The sequence below is a fragment of the Mastomys coucha genome, unplaced genomic scaffold (assembly GCF_008632895.1).
Source record: "Mastomys coucha isolate ucsf_1 unplaced genomic scaffold, UCSF_Mcou_1 pScaffold14, whole genome shotgun sequence".
In the NCBI taxonomy this organism is placed as follows: domain Eukaryota; kingdom Metazoa; phylum Chordata; class Mammalia; order Rodentia; family Muridae; genus Mastomys; species Mastomys coucha.
Window position 1 is genome coordinate 100,648,876 of NW_022196896.1, and position 19,630 is coordinate 100,668,505.

Genomic DNA, 19,630 nt, shown 5'->3' on the forward strand with positions numbered 1-19,630 from the left:
TCCTTCCTTTCTTTTCTTTCAAAAGATTTATATATTTATTTATTTATTTTATGTATGATGGTTTATGTACTGATGGTTGTAAGCCATCATGTGGTTGCTGGGAATGAACATTGCTCACTCTGGTCGGCCCCACTCGCTCCAGCTCTGCTCACTCCGGCCTAAAGATTTATTATTATATCTAAGTACACTGTAGCTGTCTTCAGACACACCAGAAGAGGGCATCAGATCTCAATATGGATGGTTGTAGCCATCATGTGGTTGCTGGGATTTGAACTCATGACGTACAACAGAGCACTTGGTGCTCTTAACCGCTGAGCTGTCTTTCCAGTCCCCCTTCTAGCCATTTTCATACCTCAGTGACTGTAGCCATGTAGTGACCTATCTCTCTAATCCCATAAATCAGGAGCCAGGAGGATTGATCTGAAATCAAGACTGGTTTTGGACTACTTAGAAAGTTCCTAGCCATCCTGAGTTCCAGAGTTTCACTACGTTTCACTCAAAAAGTTAAAAAATATATATAAAAATGATATAGCAATCATAGTGATGTAGATAATGAAACTGAAGTACCAGAGAGGAAAGTCTCTTACATAGGGTCCTACATACAGTAGAGCTTGGTCTATAGAGAGTGGTAACTGAAGCATCCCCTGAGCAGGCTCTCTCCAGCGTCTGTCTAATCAGTGAGCCTTGCCTCTTCTGGTCATTGTAGGCACGTAGTTGTGTGTGACAGCTGTTTGAATATAGTACACGTGGAGTGATCTAGTGAAGGGACGAGTACCTCCTTGTGTCTTCATCTGTGCTTGCACTAGAGCCTCTGAGTTTTGACAGCACAGGAAGCTGCTGACCTGTCTTGTTTCTTGTCTACGTCTTCCTTAGCCTGCCAAGCTCTCCTAGAGACAAATGTCAGATGACCCCAGAGCACTTCACTGCACAGAAGATGAAGAAAGCTTATTACCTGACCCAGAAAATTCCTGACCAGGTAGGAAATTTATCTTCCCTCTGGTTACCAGCAGCCCTCAGTCAAGCATTGTCTACTCCAAGGAGATGAGCTTTCCTGTCTAGGCCAGAGTTTCTTACCAAGAAGTGGGATGGTGTGAAGCACAGAGATTTGTTGACATGTGTATCTTTCTGGCAAAATGGATGGTTGTCACCATGTCCTTATTGCTGTGCTTTACTGGCTCACTCTTGTGAAAACCATCAACTCTTTGAACTTCTTCCCAAGAGCCATTGCAGACCTAGGAGGCTTGAGCTTCTCAAAGCAGGTATGGGGTCTGAGTATGAGAAGGCATAGGCATGGGCTGCCAAAGCTGGGCTGCTGGGTGCTAGCCTTGACTCAACACACTCTCTCACTCAGCCCAAGTGATTCCTTGACTCTAGCCAGAGTGTCTTCCTCTAGGAGTTCAGTTCATTGGATTTAGAAACACGTGGGAGTCTTGGAGACTTAGAGCACCAGAGCTTGCTTCCCTACCCTGCTGCTTGTTTCAGTGCCCATGTCTCTCATTGTCTGTCACATTGCCCTTCTCCCTATTCCTTGGGGCACAGGACTTCTATGCATCTGTGCTGGATGTCTTGACACCAGATGATGTTCGGGTTTTGGTGGAGATGGAAGATGAGTTTTCTCGTCGTGGTCAATTTGAAAGAATTTTTCCTTCCCGAATCTCTTCTCGGTATCTTCGGTTTTTTGAGCAGCCACGATATTTCAACATTCTCACCACCCAGTGGGAACAGAAGTACCATGGAAACAAACTCAAAGGTGATATGCCTTTCTGGTCCACAGGAGGCCATAGTTAGTAGATTAAGTCCTATTAGGGCAAGAAATAGGTTTCTCTGGACAGGAGGTGGGGAATTGATTGTTCCCCGTTAAGTCCCAGCCTCTGCTCATCTTGTCCAGGAGTAGATCTGCTTCGGAATTGGTGCTACAAAGGCTTCCACACGGGCATTGTCTCTGACTCAGCTCCACTGGTAAGTGATACAGCTTTTTCTCAGCTCCTGAGTATATTATGGTTGGCCCGTGGGTACCCTTCTTTCCTCTCTCCTGGTCCCACCTCTTTGTCTCGCTTTTCATGCTGTAGTTACTCACAGCATGCCCTAGGTGCCTATCTTTGAAGGATCAAAAAATGATGAGTAGCCTTAACTTTCTGATTTTTCTGGGGAGAGAACCAAGAGTTACTCACATGACTCCATGATGTGTTGTAGGGCAGGTAAGAACCCTGTGTTCACAGGTGAGAGTGGCAGAGCTGAGCACAAGTCCCAAGACCCTGAGCGTTCCTTCCTGAACTCAGCCTGCCCCCTTAAACTCACTGCTTCCTTTGTCATAGTGGTCTCTGCCAACATCGCTCATGACTGCCTCAAAGGGTGATGGGACACCAAATTCCGCCAGATCAGAGTACAGCAAGGCACGGTGAGTACTAGTTCAGCAAGAGAAGGCTTATGGAGTTGGGGAATCTCTCTTCTCTTTCCCCAGATCATGACAGTGAGAGGAGCTCTCCCCCTGGTGGTTGGTAGGAGTGAGTGTCAGAATCTACAGCCACAGTATCCTCCTGTGCTATACTAGTCTTAGCCTTAGCCATGTTTTCCCCTTCAGAAAGAAGAGCGGCTCCGAGGGAAACATGCTATCCTCTGAAGATAGGTCAACACCCAAGTCCAAGAAGAGTCAAGCTGGCCTGTCCCCCATATCCAGGAAGACTTTGTCCTCAAGGAGCAATGAGAACACCAGCAAACAGTCCAAGTGCTCTACCCCGGGGTTACCTGCCCTCAAGTACTCTGGGCAGAGTTCCAGACCTTCTGCTACTTCTGCTTCCCAGTCAGTCGCTGACTCCCACCTGACTGCTGTGAGCCCATGACTGGTCCTGCACAGGAGCACTCAGCTACCTCAAGGGAACCAGCCTGCTGACCAGCCTGAGCCTCTACCCTGCCTCCACTTTGCCCCTCATCAGAGTATTTTTGAAGTGGTTCTATTGTAGATATGGGCATCTGGAGGGCTGGAGGGGCGATGGTGATGGGAGAAAGTGAGGAAGGTTCACCCTCTGTCACCTTACTGCCTGGCTGGAACCTCATATCTCAGTAGAGAAGCCAGTGACAGCCAGGCAGCCTTATAAAGCAGGGTTTGGTTTCTACACTGAGAGCCATGTGTGATTTATTTGAGGCCCTGGTACAGGGCTTGAGTTGTAGCTCAAGAGGAGAAAACGTAACAGGAATTCCTTGAAGGTCCTGATTTCCTTAGGACCTCTATCCCCTACTCATCTTTGTCTTGAAGAGACAGTTTTAGAAACCTTCACACTTATTCAAAGACAAGCAGAAGAAACCATGACAGGCTACACCCATTTCCTGGCCTCCTGGTCTTGGGGTGACCTCCATACCATATCTCCATTTAAGCTTCCACCCAATGAGTAGTTCTCCATCTTCTGTGAGTCTCCCAGGGCTCCAGTGAAGGATCCTGATAATTTTAGTTGCTGCTATGTAGAGGAGAGTGGAATGACCTGTGTTTTCCTCAGTGCGGGGGAAGTCTTGTAGTCTCTTTTGCTTTGAGCAGGGTTTGGTGCCTTGGTGGGCGGATTTCAGCACAGTCACTCTTATAGGACACATCTCTGACACTTAATACTCAGCTGCGTCTACCTCCCCCCTGGACTCAGTCCACACTGAGCACTGAATAAACACTGACTGAGTGAACTGTGCACGCAGATCTCCAAGGACACTGGCCCCTGCAGCACTACTGTTCTCCCAGTGTGGGGATGTAGAGCCCAAGGAGGCGGAGATGGGGCTGTTTGGATGGGAAGAGGTTTCACTAGGACCACGGTCCTTAGCCCAGCATTCCCCAGCCTTCACTTCCCCGGGACCTGCAGTCTCCAGCTTTCACAGCAGAGGCCATACAGAAGCCAGTTGGCCTTGTATCTGCTAAGCAAGGTTTGCCCTTTGTACACCAAGCTGGCCAGCTCTGGCTGGCCTTGTCTTCATTCTTCTGAGTTCTGGAAAGACGAAGACTTCTTTCCATGTGGCTCCTGGAGTCCTTGGCCAGTTGGCATGGAGCCCTGGAAAGATAAGAGACCTAACTGGGTTCAAGGCCACAGAGTAGGTGGACATGACAGTCAGTCCTAATGCTGTGTTGACAGTTGTGAAGAAAGCTGGGTAGCAAAGTCCTAGGCAGTGCCTCCTGCTCAGTGGTAAAGGCTTCAGTCAGACCCAAGTGGGAGAGTCCAAGCTGTTGTGCAAAATCTGTTCTGATACCAACAGCCAACACCCTCTTGTCCTGGTTACAGTATCCTAGTGCACATGTGACAAAGAGGCCTGTCTTAGCTGATTTACTCTTAATTCCTCAGCCTGCGCCCCCCCCCCCCCAAGAGTCTCCCATCATAGTCAGTTTTCAACTCTGCAGCTGCAGAGAAAGGCCAGCACTGAGCAGCCCATTAGTTGCCTGGAGTCCACCAGAGGGAGGGTCTTGGGGACCCCTTGATGAGACACAACAGGACACTGGCAGTTCTGTTTTGTGTTCTGGGGTGACCCAGCCTTGCCTGGGACTTGTAATCTTTGCCTCAAAAATGCCAGATTGTCTGGGTGTATTGTTGTGCCCAGCTAAATACACAGTGTTCAGTCTTGGTTACATTTGAAGGCCAGTGGATCTGTCTTGCTAGTGGGAGGAAAGATAGGCCTTGTATATCACATTTCATTTTCAAGAGTGTAATCTTAGTACATTATTTCACATGCATGTTTTAGCATTGGCTAGTCAACAATAGATAGCATTTGGCTGAATGAGGAATTTTTTTTTTAAGTGATAGCTTTTGAAACTTTAAATTTGTAAGTGTACTTGAATACACATTTATCAGTGCATCAGTTGTTTACCTAAGTCGATAATTTACCCAGCCTCTGGAGGAAGGCTCCCGAGACCCGGAATGAAGCAGTCTTTTCCTGTATAATAGGAACATGAGACCTACACTGCAGGGTTGTTTAGTAAGCTAAGCCAAAGTACTGGGGGTTGCAGTTTCCAGTTTGTTGGTTTATTGTCCATTGTTCTGTTTAAAAAAAAAAATCTTTCCCTGAAACTGGGTGTGGTAGCTCATGCCCTTAATCCTAGCACTCTGGAAAGGCAGCAGTGGACTGATAAAATCTCTCCTTTAAAGAAGGGGAGCAGCCACAGCGCTCTCAGAAGAGGCCAGAGCAGTGTCTAGACCTGTCACCCTCCACCTAGAGCACAGTTCTCCTTATTCCCTCGAATCTTATCACTCCAGCAGAAGTCTTTTGTCTGGCTTCATCCTTACAGCATTCCAGGAAAGGGAACATTAAACATAAATGTGTGTGGAGTGATAATTTGGTTCTCCCAAGAGCCTTGACTGGCAAAGAATAACAAGAAGTGTCTAGGACAAAAATACACAGAAGACAGACCATGAGGATTGCTGTGTGGACCTAGCAACTACCAGGGGTTTGTGTCACTTCTTGCCCATTGTCAGTGGCAGCTCTTTTGCTGAAAGTGACCTTAGCCAAAGATCATTCTTGGTGGCTTCTGTGGCAGTTTACTCCTGAGGGCCAGTGACAGGGGCTAATCCACACAGTGATTTCCACTTGCTTCTACTGAATTAGGGATAAGATGATAGTTAAAGGCCGCTAGGGAGCTTCCCTTGTTGGCTTCTTGTTAGTTCTGAAGGACCCCTCTGATTACTGCTCCAACAAATGTCGAGTTTGCTCTGGGCCTGGAAACAATAGTTTTTAGAGAGCTGTATCCGTTTGGAATTTTGATCCAAGCCTCTAGCAGTGCTTAGCCTTGAACATTAATCTGTAGTCCCTGGGGACCAGCATGTGCTCATTTGACTTTGCTCCATCAGCTTCAGATCAGGAAGCATCAAGCAGTCATAGATTTTCCTACGCGAGTGAATGATCGCAGCAGGATCAGCAGCCATGTGACATTCTAAGACCTATCTGTGCTTTAGCCATCAGAATGGACTAAGATTTGGAACACCAGGGACTACCACAGAAGCCAACATTTGAAATGTATATCTTAATAAATTTCAGTTTAGTAACCAGGGATATCAGTTTCTTAGATGTAGTTATGGGGGTTAAATTGTGTGTAAAATGTCTTTTAAAAAGTGCCTCACAGTGCAGACTTCAAATAAATCCTAAAATATCAAGTGATTCCCCCAAACCATTTTCTCAGGAGTAGCAGGAGTGGTGCCAGGCATTGCAGTGGTCTTAGCTTAGCGGTGCTGTGGTGGCGCTGGGACAGCTCAGCAAAAGTGCTCAGGCCCGTGGATGCCATTGGATAGGACCAGGCTTGTTTAGTTAGTGTTCCAAAACTGCAACTATTTGCCTATTGTTTACATTGTGTTGGGTATGGTAGTTAATCTAGACTCCTTTTGAAATCCACAGGAGGATGTGTGCTGGTTAAACGTCCGCAGCAAATGCACCTCCATTTTACCTAAGGGATTGAAAAATCTGTGTGCTTTGGTATCTGAGAAGTCGTAAAACCAATCCCCACAGAGGCTGGAGAACTGTGCTATGATACTGTCTGTGGGAGATTTGAGCTGAAGATTTGATCAAGATAATTAGCTTAAGAGTTAGAGGGGCACAAGTAAAACTTAACAATAACTGACCCAACAACTGGAATGCCAGTGTCTAGAAAAGCAGAGCCATTGGTAGGAATGCATGTATTGCTGGCAAGGGTGCACGGATCCATTGATAGTTTGGTAGTTTCTTAAAAAGTAGAACAGCCCATGTGGGCAGCAGTCAGTGAAAGAACAAATTAGTTAGTAGATACTGTCTAGACATTTGAAAGGAAAAACCAGTGCCACAACTGGAATGATCTCTATATACTGTGCTGAGTGAAAGAAGCAAGCCTATATGCAGATTCCAGTCTAGAAACAAAGCTCACAGAAGGCAGGGATTCCTGGGGGACTATTGCTGGAGGGAACAGGGGATTGACTGTAAAGAGGCACATGGGAATATTTTCTGTCTTAATTGTGGTTGTGGTAACTGTATATAGTTGGCCGACCTCAAAATTGTCCTGTTGAAATGAGTATTATACATAAGTTTTATAAATAAAGCTGATTTTCTTTAACTTTTTTTTTTCAGTGTTGGGATCTAATTCAGGGTCTCAAACAGCACTAGGCAAGTGTTGTACTGCTGAGCTATTACTCCCTGCCCCAAATCTGATTAAGGAATCACACACACACACACACAACACACACACACACACACAGAGCCATTACCACTTTGTTGAGATGTAGAAATTAAAGGCCATGGTCACAATGAGGCAATGGAGTACAGTTAAGATTGAAAGGCAGCTGTGACCAATTGGACAAATCAAAGCCATTGCAATGATTTGTGTGAGCATAAGATGTTGGTCACAATTGAGCCCTTGCAGCTATGTATAAAGAGCCCAATGACCTGTGACCCAAAACATTGAGAGAAACCAGATTATAGGATGACATAGTGTTTAGTTAGCTGTCATCCAGAAGGACACTCAGCTACCTGCTGAAGTCAGCAGTGGTTGCCAAGGAGGAGCCTTGTGGGGTGACAACAACCTTGGCTGTTGGTTTTGTGGTTAACATGATTGTTAAAACACTGAACTGTGCATGTTAAGACCTGTGCATTTGTAGACAGCGTTTTATCATTGAAGTGAAGTTGATGTGTTAAATTAGCATTTTAAGTGAACATTTCTGTGGTATTCATTATATTTATCTTGTACAACTTTTACGTCCCCCTGGTTCTAGAGTATTTTTCTAAACTTGAAAGCAAACTGCTCACTGAGCAGATACCCACCCCCACCCACTCTTTGCCCTGCTCTCTGTAATCACCAATCTTTCTGTTTCTGCCGGGTCACCCATTCTGGATGTTATACACAAATAGGATTGTGATCTTTTGTGTCTGGCTTATCTGATTTAGCACGATTTCAATGTTTACTTTGTAAAGCAAGTCGACGCTTCATTTCTTTTTATTACCTATGCATGTTAATGGTAGAAAATGATTGGCTTTGCCATGACATTTTCATCATACATAGTCATCTCTCAGGTCCCTTTCCCCCTCACTAGCAGTCACTACGTGTGTGTGTGTGTGTGTGTGTGCGTGCGTGTGTGTGTGTGTGTGTGTGTGTGTGTGTGTGTGTGTGTGTGTACGCGTGTGTGTGTGTGCTTTGAATAAAGGCTACATTAGTTTAAGAAAAAAGTGTGTGGGGGAAAGCTTTTTTAAAAATACATTTATTTTTAATTTGTGTGTTGTACAGATGTCCTCAGAAGCCGGAAAGGTCAGATCCCTTTGGAGCTAGAGTTTCAGGTGCTGGGAACCATGTTCTCTACAACAGCAGCTGTACGTGCTCTTAACCACTGAGCCATCTCTCCAACCCTTGACACTTTTGGTTTGGTTTGGTTTGGTTTCATAGCCCAGGCTGGCCTTGAACTTACAACAATCCTCTACTTTAGCCTTCTGAGTACTGGGATTACAGGTGTGTGCCACCACACCCAGCTTTGGGATTTATCTTTCTGAGCTTGCCTTATTTTGCTTAACATCATCGTCTCCCGTTCCAATCATTTTCCTGCAGGTGACACAGTTGCATTCTTTATAGATGAATACATGTCATTGTGTACATGTACTGTTATCTATCAGCTGATAGACCAGTGTTTGGCTGTGGTGCCTATCTGTGCTGTAATTCACAGAGATGTAAGGGTCTCTGCTGTGCGTTTAGAAGCCTCCAGATGTGTTCCCAGGAGTAGACTTGGGCTGTGTGGGTAGTTCTAGTTTTCAATATCTGAGGAAACTCTGTACGTGTTTTCCACAGTGGCCACACTAATTACATCCCATCCACACCTGACATTTTCAATGGCATTTGTTTGTTTTCTTACTGATAGCCAGTCTGATTGGGAGAAATGCAATCTTAACATAGTTTTGGGTGTATTTCTCTGATGGTTAAGGATACTGGACAGGTTTTTGGTTTTTTGAGACAGGGTTTCTCTGTGTAGCCTTGGCTGTCCTGGAACTCACTCTGTAGACCAGGCTGGCCTCGAACTCAGAAATCAGCCTGCCTCTGCCTCCCAAGTGCTAGGATTAAAGGCGTGCGCCACCACTGCCCGGCCAATACTAGACAGTTTTTAAGATGTATTTATTGGCCATTAGTATTTTTTTTTAATTAAGTAGTAATGCAACTGTTTGTAATTTTTGGGGGGGTGCGGGGGAACTGTCCGTTCAGTCTACTTGCCCATTTACTGATTAGTTCATTTGGGGATGTTGGTGTTTAATTAAAAAAACAAACTTAGTTCTTTATGTATTTCAAACATTAATCTCATCACAAGTGAAGCTGGCAGAGACTCCATGCTCCATGTACTTTGATGTTAGAAATTTTTTTCTCATTCTAGAATAATTTATTTAAACATACCAAGAAGTATAAAAAATAAAATAAAATGTATGATTTATCACCATCACCAACTTTCTGTGTACTCTTCCAGTCAGGTGAGAGAGTCGCTGACTTGTTTTTGTATCTTAATGAAGTGTTGTCAGCATTTTAGTGAAACCCATGCTTTTTCCAATGCCTCTGCATCCATCAGGACTCCGCACTTCAACCTGACTCTGGCAAGTGAGGGAATGAAGGTAGGACATGCAGTGATACAGAAAAACTGGGTTCATATGGGCTGTGCTGGCCCTGATAGAGCACACAGCCTACACCACAATGGTGAAACTCAGCATGTTTACAATGTACAGCACAGGGTATGTGGACAGCTGACGAATAGTCTTAGGCTATAAACACCGGGGAGGACGAAACTGTGGATGCTGGTTTTTGCACATACTGGCCAATCATCCCTAAACACTTGTACTTGCACACACTGCCAATATTCACACTAGACTAGAAGAAGGTTTTGTTCGGAGAGTCCGAGGCATTGGGTCCTTGACATGACTGTGCCCGTATTAATGGTACACATATTCAGAGCTTCCTCAGCTCCCCATTCAGTATCTCTTGTTCTAGTAAATTCTTCTTTTTCAAGATAGGTAGCCTAGCTGGGCACTGTGGCATATACCTATAATCCCAGCAGAGGTAGAGGCAGGAAAGTCAGAGCAAGTTCGAGGCCAGCCTGGTCTACACAGAGAGTTTTAGGTCAACTAGGGTTATTCAGTGGAACCCTTGCCTGCCTCAAAAACAAACAAAATACTCCAAGCCAGAAGATAGGAAGCCGTATCCCTAAGTGCTTAGAACATATTCCCAGTGCCTGTCTGTCCTTCTCTCTCCCTCCATCCCTCCCTTTCTTCCTTCTTTCTCTCTCTCTCTCTTTCTTTCTTCCTTCCTTCCTTGAATATTGACAGTTATTTTTATTTTTATTGTTACACAAAAAGGCACTTTTAGCAAGTCAGTGTCTACATACAAAAATTGTTTATTTGCTCTAAAGTTTGTCATGCAATTATCAGCCATAGGAGACTTCTTGGTTTACCAGTCATGACTTCAGACTCTGTTATACAAGCCTCTTAAAAGGATAGCCCCATAAAATCTGATAGAAGTCATTGACAAAAAGCCACTTCAAAGCTTGGGTGCCATCACTCCAGATTCATACCTGTTACTCAGCCTTGTCCCGCACATTTAAGACATTTATATCATCATTCTATGATCTTCTCAAGTGTAATCTGTACTTTTTTTTTAAAAAAAATTATCTTTAGGGGGCTGGAGAGATGGCTCAATGGGTAAGAGCACTGACTGCTCTTCCAAAGGTCCTGAGTTCAAATCCCAGCAACCACATGGTGGCTCACAACCACCCGTAATGAGATCTGATGCCCTCTTCTGGTGTGTCTGAAGACAGCGACAGCGTAATTATTTACAATAATAAATAAATTTTAAAAAATTATCTTTAATCTTTTTTTTTTTATAGTCCAGTTGTTCGTTATCCCCCTCCCAGTCTGCACTTGCAGGCCCAGCCATGGAGGATGCAGCAGCTAGAGCATTTCATGGCATTCTCTTTAGAAATGTGGTACCACAACAGAGACCAAAAGTAGTTACTGGCTTTGTAAAAATTGAGGATCCGACATAGAACTGTTGAGAACAAGCAGAAGAAACGTGTTCTAAACATAAGGGGAACAAAGATTAAGGTCCCAGACCCTAGGGGAGCTAGGGACTTCCCAATAGCTGAGCAATTTCTGTTATTAGGAGTCAGTTGTCTGAGTCCAGCTGTCTCAAACACAATTTCATCTCACTGGTAGAGCTAAACTAAGTTCATGTTCCCAAGGCCCAGCAGCCAACTCCTATCCTGTTTGGTGAAGAAATGTAACAATAACTTGGCACAACTGCTTATGATTTGCCAGCTTAAATATTCTGTGATCTTCTGGCTTGTTGCGGTTAGCTAGCTCCCAAGTCTGTTCTGAGGTCCTAAGTGATTAATAGCGGCTTGATTACAATAAATGTTTGTCATCTGCATCAACCTGGTATTTCAGTTATGTTGCGTTTACATGGATCACATAACACAATGAGATATTTAGAGAGTGGAATAAATGAAAGGACTCTGACCAGCTTGGAACATGGCAAACATAGCTTTGGCAGGCTTTGTCCTCCTCCATTCCCTCTGCCTTGCTAAAAGTATATTAGATTACATTCCTAAAGCTAACCACCAAGGTTATTTCGCCATTTCCACTCCTGATGTTGACTACCAAGGTCCAACTATCAAAATATTGAAGTCCGGCCATCAACCTCCCACCCCGCTTTGGTTTACCTGGTCAACATACCAAATCAAAATTAAACACCTCATCGCTTCTTGGCCTTTTGGCTAAGATCAAGTGCAAAATTAAACACCTCATCCTAACATAGTTTCCCCTTTACCTTTATAAACTTCCATTTTCCTATGGCCCATGACTGTCTCTTCTCTATCCAGTGACACTCCTTTGTTCCTCTCCAGAACAAACACTCCTTCCCTGTCCCCCTTGTCCCCTTTCCCTTCTCCCTTGTTCTCAATCTCCTGTCATTGTCTCTTATTCTCTGCCCTCTGTTCCTCTGGAGCAAATAAATCTCCTTTGTGCTGAGAACTTGGTCTGTGGAGTCGTGGGCTCATGCAAATTCTTTCAATAAGCCCCACAAACCTTTGGATTACTGACAGCCTGTTTCCCTTGCTCTAAAGCAATGGTTGTCAGCATGTGGGTTGTGATCCCTTTCTGGGTCACATATCAGATACCCTGCACATCAGATATTTGTATTAAGGTTCATAAAAGTAGCAAAATTACAGTTATGAAGCAGCAGCAGAAATAACTTTATGGTTGGAGGTCACCACAACTCGAGGAGCTGTGTTAAAGGGTCACAGTATTAGCAAGATTGAGAAGCATTGCTCTAAAGGGTAGAAGAATCATTCGGGTTGTAGAGCTGAGGTCAGAAAGGGAAGGACTCATAGTCACAGAAGCTCTGTGTCTTGTGTCCTGCTTGAGTAAGCACTAACAAAAATAGTCTGATAATGGGCACAAAAATAAACATGGAGATCAATGGAATTGAATAGGAGACCCAGATACAACCCATGCACCTGTTGGAGAACAGTCTCTTCAAAGGAAGACCTCTACAATGAAAACTTTAAAACGCAGAAAGTTTTGAAGACACTAGAAGATGGAAAGACCTCCCATTTTAAAAAACTGGTAGAATTAACATCATAAAGATGACTATTAAAAAAAAAAAAGATGACTATTGCCTAGAGGGATTGGAATTTGTATTCCAATGAAAACAACCCAAAAACATGTAAATCAACATAATAGACTATAGAACCCAGAAGTAAAATCACATGACTATATTCACAAAATGTTCAAGAAAGGTGCCAAAGATATGTTTTGGAGAAAAGACAAGTTTCATCATCAAATAGTCTGGATAACTGGACAACCGTAAGTAGAAGAATGGAGCAAGATCCCTGTTGCCTGCTATACAGAAATGGACACAGGGCTGGAGAAAATGCTCAGCAGTTTAGACAGCATTCATGTGGTATCTTACTACAGTCTGTAAACTCTAATCCCAGGGGATTTAATACCCTCTTTTGGCCTCTGAGAGCTGCAAAGATGTAGTGCACATTGTAGGTATATATGCATACATACAAATAGGCAATACATATACACATAAGTTAAATTTTTTTCTTCAGAAATGACAGAGACAAGGACTTTTGTCCTTCTTGCCTTGTTTCCTTCCTTCCTTCCTTCCTTCCTTCTTCCTTTCAACAGGGTTTGACTATGTAGCCCTGGCTGTCCTGGAACTTGCTTTGTAGACCAGGCTTGCCTGGAACTCAGAGATCTGCTTGCCTCTACCTCCCTAGTGCTGAGATTAAAGGTGTGCACCACCACTACAGAGCACAACCAGATGAGAACTTTCTGAAAAGGACTCCAATAGTCCAAGAAACAATAACAAGAATTGATAAGTAGAGTCAAATTAAAAAGCTTTTGAACAGCCAAGGGAAAAGAGTGAAAAGACAGCTTATAGAATGGAAAACAACTCATGTGATAGGGAATTGATAGCTAGAATACACAAACTCCCAAAACTAAAAATGGCCAGTAAATGGGTATTAAAAACCAAATACATACATGCATACATACATACATACATACATACATACTCGTGTAATTCCCAGTGTGCTGTGTGTTATTTGCCTCCTGCGTGTGGATCAGGATGCAATCTCTTAGCTACTGCTCCAGCTGCCTGTCACTCTGACTTTGTCATCACGGACTCTAACACCCTGGAACTGTAAGCCCAAAGATACTCTTTTATAAGTGCCTTGGTTATGGTGTCTCATCACAGCAATAAAAAAGAAACTCTATATATCCATTGAAAACTCTATATATCCATAGAAAAGTTGCCTCTATATATCCATTCGTGAATGGGCATATAGACACATGAACATGCACACACACAAAGTGTGCATGTGAGTGTGTGTATGTGTGTACATGTTATGTGTATGCATTTAATACACAGAAGTAGAAGGGACTGTTTGGGAAAAGGGGGACAGGCAGGAAAGAGCACGAAAGGGGGGGAAGTGAACGGGTGTGCCCACTTCTACATGTAATGAGCCTTGCCTTTATAAAGAGGCAGACTCTATTCCAATAAACAGCCTTTTGTTCCCTTGGGGAGAACACCGCCATGAGGACGATGCCCAATGCTTTCTTTACTTGCTGCAGACAATGAGCCTCTTTTTATTGTTTAATTGAGCTTACAGCTTTGGCATTTCCTAAAAGGCTAGCCCTCTGCATTGGGTTAAAAGATGAACCTTAGAATAAATAAGAACTCCACACCTAGCCACATTAGCTGCCAGTCCAGTTTTTTTGAAATCAATATATGTTTCCTCCTCCTGGGTGGAAAAAAAAAAATCTCCACGTTACTAGAACCTGCTTTACCATCTTTCTGGTTTTTACATTTCCCGGTTAAAGCATCACTGAGCCTCTGTTTGTTTCCTATTTCCTTTGGGACAGGGTCTCATGTGACGTCTGATGGCCTCAGAACTTGCTGTGTGGCTGAGGATGCAGCATAGGACTTCACCATACTAGGGAAGTTCTCTTCCACCGAACTGTATCCCCTATGTTTAATTTGCATTTGCACGAGTCTTGTTTTTCATTAAAAAATAAAATCAGACTTATTCATTTTATCATATGTAATTTTTTCCTTGCATGTGTGTATGTGAACTATGTGCGTGTTTGGTTGCCATGGAAATTGGAAGAGGACAGCTGATCCCTAGAGTTATGGATGGCTGTGAGTCACCACACAGGTGCTGAAAATCGAACCCAAGTCCTCTACAACAGCCACAAGTGTTCTTAACTGCTGAGCCCCATCTATACCCCTGTGGGGTTTTTTCCTAAATATTTATTTATTTATTTATTTATTTATTTATTTATTTATTTAATGTATGCAAGTACACTGTTGCTGTCTTCAGACACACCAGAAGAGGGCATCAGATCCCATTACAGATGGTTGTGAGCCACCATGTGGTTGCTGGGAACTAAACTCAGGACCTCTGGAAGAGCAGTCAGTGCTCTTAACTGCTGAGCCATCTCTCCAGCCCTAGCCCTGTGTTTTAAGTTTTTGAAAACTACACTTCTAGCCAGGCATAGTGGTACACATTTTTAATCCCAGCACTTGGAGACAGAGGCAGGCAGGTAGGTCTCTTGAGTTCCAGGCCAACCTGGTCTACAGAGCAAGTTCCAGGACAGCCAGGGCTACACAGAGAAACCCAGTCTCAAACTAACCAAACAACCCAACAGCAACAAAAGAAAATGATACTTCTAATATACATAAAACAAAGAGTTCATGAAACAAGACCTTTTTTTTCTTGCAGCAAGTTTTCTGTCCCATTTTATTCTTTTTGCTTTATTGAAATAATCTGAAGCCAGGCCATGTGGTGGGCAGTTTTTTTTTTTTTTTTAATAAAAATTTAAGAATTTATGGTATGTGTGTCCTGCATATTGTCTGTGCACCACTTGCATGCCTGTGCAGGCAGGGGAGTTTCGGAGGCTGTGACCCACCCCTCAGGAAGAGCAGCCATCTCTTCAGTCCTTCCTCCTGTTGTTGCTATTAGTTTAGTTTAGGTTTCTTTTTTGTTTGGTTGGGTTTTTTATTTTTTGTTTTTGTTTGTTTGTTTGTTTTTGAGACAGAGTTTGATTATCTAAGTCTAGCTACCTGGAACTTACTATGTAGACCAGACTGGCCTGGGATTCACAGAGTTCACTTGCCTCTGCCTCACAAATGCTGGAATTAAAGGCTTTGTGTCACCAAAATTGCTTTATACAAAATCTTTAATCCCCGCACTCTGGGGGTTGGGGCAGGAAGGTGGAGAATTGACCCCAGCGTGGCCTACACAAAACAAAACGGGAAAACAAAATTAAAACCCAGGGAAACGAAAACAAAATCAAATCCCCAAATCTGTTCTCAAAAGCGGTGACGACACTCTTTAAAAAAAAAAAAAAAAGTCCCTAATACCGTAATTTGTCTTGTTTTCCTCCTCTCTGGGCCTCACATGACTGCTTTGGCTGTGCCTGGTCCACAATCAGCCTCAGCCTCTGGGGAAGAGCAGTGCCTTCGCGGGAAGACGAGCCTAGCTGGGTGGGGCCTGAGGGACTTGGAAGTTGACTGCAATGCTCCCCCTCACAACTGAGAGCCGGCGAAGTTCTTGAGAATCCGTGGAGGAGGCTGCTAACTCCAGAAATCTCCGGGCTTTTCCCTAGGTCACCTTGTCCACCTCTGCCTTCCTTCCTAGTAGGGATCTTGCAGCTGGAGAAGGCGGCTTTTGTGTGTTCGACAGATCCTGATTGGAAGGGGTTATGAAAGAATCTGGCTGGTCCTCTATCGGCCCGCCCCGGGATCTCCTTTGCCTTTAAAGTCGCCGGGTCGCAAAGTCCAAGCGTTCTGCCTCCTAGCCGGGATAGGGCGCATAGTCTCTGGATCTAAATTCTTGGCTTCTCAGGCAGGATCCATGGCTGCGTTGAACCGCACGAAGCTGAGATGGGCACTCCTGGACCCGCGTGTGGTGGGCCGTGGCCTCTGCCCACAAGGGGCCAGAGCCAAGGCCGCGATCCCTGCAGCCTTCCGGGCACAGGAGAGTACGGAGAGTCCAGGAACAGGTCAAGACCGGCCGCGCCTGCGGAGTCTGGAGGAGCTTCCGGGGACCGGAACGCTACGCTTTTTATTCCAGCTATTTCTACGAGGTTATGCGCTGTACTTGCACGAGCTCCAGGTAACCATCCGACAGCGGCATCGCCACCTGGGACTGGGCACTGGGACGGAAAAAGAAGCTGGGTACGGGAGAGAGAAGGGATAAAGAGTAAGTAGAACTTAGCTCGCCACTGTCTGAGGCTCGAGCCATAAACTGCAAGGGTATGCAGGGTGCAGAGGGAATCCTTTGAGCTGAAACAGGCGATGGGTGTCACCGGTCAAGAGACCAGCCAGCAATGCGGTGGGCACAAGTTGGGAGAGGAAGAGGTTGTGTTGGGAGCGAATGACTCATGCTAATGTATAAAATCTCAGTTCCTTCAGAGATGCCATTCCCCTCAAATGCTTCTTTCAAAGGAATAAACTTTGGAAACTTCTTTGCGATGTGCAGGACACGTTTTGCCACGGGGACGCGGGAAGGGGGTGCGGGGGGAAGATTGCTTCTCAGGAAGTGAAAAGAAAACATGTTAGGGAAGCAGGAAAAGAAATTTCTGATGTAATTGCACCTCGATCCTGCCAGGCTGAGAGGAGGATGAGGATGAGGGGCAGAGAAAGAGAAAATGAAGTCTCTATGGACAAAACCAGCAGCCAGGAGAGCTGTTCCTGCTGCTATCCCTGTCAGGCTCAGGAGGTACTGAGAGATGATTTAAAAATAAATAAATAAATAAATAAATAAATAAATAAATAAATAAATAAATCCACTCATTCTCTGGAACTGGAGAGAAGGCTCCATGGTTAGGAGGACATCTCTCTTTTCCAGAGGACCTGAGCCAGTCAACACTCTTGTCAGTTTACAACCACCCAGGGGAATCTGATGTGTCTGCCTTTCCAGGACCACGCACTCATGAGCACATAGCGCCGACACACATATGAATAATTAAAAATAATACAAACTGTAAGCAAGCAAGCAAGAAGGAAGGCTGGCATGGTGGCACAACACACACCTTTAATTCCAGAAATCAGGAGGGAGAGGCATTAGAATCTATAAATTCCAGGCCAGCCAGTACTACACAATGGGGGGGGGGGGGGGGAGGGAGACGGAGAGAGAATATGAACCATTCCCTGCAGACCTGTTAATCTCTAAGCCAAGAAATAAAGGAGCTGAAAGATCCTCTAGCTTGATTTCAGTCTCTAGAAATTGAGAGGCCTGGGGAATGCCTGATGCCTAGGGGCTAGGGACTGATGCTTTCCTAGGGGGGTTTGCTCAGGATATAATTCTAGATAGCTTTGTAAGGAGACTGGGGAAACAAAACCATCTATATATAGGGTTTTGTCTGTTTGCTTTTGTTTTGTTAAGACTGTTTTCCTATGTAGCCTAGGTTGGCTTTAACTCTTTCCTCCTGCCTTAGCCTCCTGAATGCTGGGATTCTGTATATGTACCATCATGCTCCAGAGAGATATTTTTTTAAATTTATTTATTATGTGTAAGTACACTGTAGCTGTCTTCAGACACACCAAAAGAAGGCATCAGATCTCATTATGGATGGTTATGAGCCACCATGTGGTTGCTGGGATTTGAACCCAGGACCTTCGGAAGAGCAATCAGTGCTCTTAACTGCTGAGCCATCTCTCCAGCTCCAGAGAGATATTTTTTTTTAAAGGATTTATTTTATTTCTGTGTATGTGTTTGAGTGTTCGTGTCTGTCTGTATGAAGAGACCAGAGAGGGATCTGATGGAGCTGAAGTTACAGGTAGTTCATGGGTCCCAGGAACCAGACTCAGGTCCTATATAGAGCAGTAAGAAAATTTACCTGCCCCATCCCTCCAGCCCCATGAATGGCGTTTTAAATGGGTACAGATGGCAGCAGTGTTGGGGCTCTAAACATCATGATTGTATGAATCTGAGCTGTCCATGAGGAATACATTAGTCCTCACTTCCTGTGCTTGGGGCTGCTGTGAGTTAGTAGAGTGTGGCACCACCATAAAACACAGCAACCACATTATTGAGGAAGACCGTGCGTTTCTATAACGTGTTTTGTTTCCTTAGCATTGGTTTGTCATTAAACAGTCTTAAATGCTAAGATGGAGAACTCCTATAGTTGAGTTTTCTTTGGTTATGATCTGCTCTGGAGTCTTAGGGCTGTTTGGTTTAACCATAACACAGCACCGAAGAGTGACTATGCTATAAAGAAAAGGTTGATTTTGTTCACGATTTTGGAAATGGAAAGTCCAAATGGGTGGCTCCACTTAGCCAGTTTCTGATACAGGTCTTGTTACTGTATGTATCCTGGCAGGTTGCATTACATGGCACAAGCTTCCCTGTGAGAAGCAAGAGAGAGGTTACTTGGTAAGAGCAGTATGGGAAGAGACAGGCTTGGTTTTTTGTTTGTTTGTTTGTTTGTTTTGTTTTGTTTTGTTTTGAGACAGGGTTTCTCTGTGTACTCTGGCTGGCTATCCTGGAACTCACTCTGTAGACCAGGCTGGCATGGCTGGCCTTGAACTCAGAGATCCCTCTACTTCTGCCTCCCGAGTGCTGGATTAAAGGCATGTGCCAGTGAGCCCGGCCAGGCTTGCTTTTCTTTTTTTCTTTTCCTTTTTCTTTTTCTTTTTTTTATAACAGCCTGTTTTTGTGGGAATTAATCTACTCTTGGGAACCCAGGATGGTTATAACCCAAACCCAAACTTTCATGCCCCACCTCCTATGTTACATTGTGGAGCAAGCTTTCAATACACACACACACACACACCTTTGAAGAAGACAGGCCCCATCCAAGCCATGGCATTTCCACTCGACACCCCAATTTCATGTTCTTTTCACAAGGAGAAATATATTCAACTGTGCTAATAGTCCCAAAAGTCTTGTTTGAACACCAAGTCAAAAGTCTAGAGTGATCTAACGCTCAAGAGACTTCTTTCTGCTGTTAGCCTGTAAAGGGAACAATGTATCCAACACACTATGCGGGGGAAGTGGGCCAGGAGAAAGAAGTCACAGAGCCTTGTAAAACTGAAACCCATCAGTGTGGACATGTCCTAAAGCCCCAAGTCCTGCATCTTTTGCACACTGGGTTGGAGATGCCCCCCCCCCCC

The 19,630-nt window shown here is 44.4% G+C and overlaps 2 protein-coding genes across 15 annotated transcripts in view; both read left to right on the plus strand.

Annotated features, from left to right (window-relative positions):
- Positions 1-7,635, plus strand: part of Ttll4 (tubulin tyrosine ligase like 4) — a 36,881-nt gene extending 29,246 nt beyond the window's left edge. For 12 of the 13 annotated variants that reach the window (XM_031367987.1, XM_031367986.1, XM_031367988.1 and 9 more), the window contains 5 exons: positions 874-976; positions 1,540-1,750; positions 1,889-1,959; positions 2,316-2,398; positions 2,582-7,635. In XM_031367987.1, the coding sequence (XP_031223847.1) occupies positions 874-976; positions 1,540-1,750; positions 1,889-1,959; positions 2,316-2,398; positions 2,582-2,840 (727 nt within the window). In that variant the 3' untranslated portion in view covers positions 2,841-7,635. Of the gene's footprint in view, positions 1-873; positions 977-1,539; positions 1,751-1,888; positions 1,960-2,315; positions 2,399-2,581 lie in introns of those variants that run through there. The other variant, XR_004117934.1, reaches the window with a different exon arrangement.
- Positions 7,636-15,929: 8,294 nt separating this feature from the next.
- The window catches only part of LOC116088582 (sterol 26-hydroxylase, mitochondrial), a 30,784-nt gene continuing 27,083 nt past the window's right edge, over positions 15,930-19,630 (plus strand). Inside the window, exon 1 of one of the 2 annotated variants that reach the window (XM_031367990.1) lies at positions 15,930-16,628. In XM_031367990.1, the coding sequence (XP_031223850.1) occupies positions 16,368-16,628 (261 nt within the window). In that variant the 5' untranslated portion in view covers positions 15,930-16,367. Of the gene's footprint in view, positions 16,716-19,630 lie in introns of both variants that reach the window. The other variant, XM_031367993.1, reaches the window with a different exon arrangement.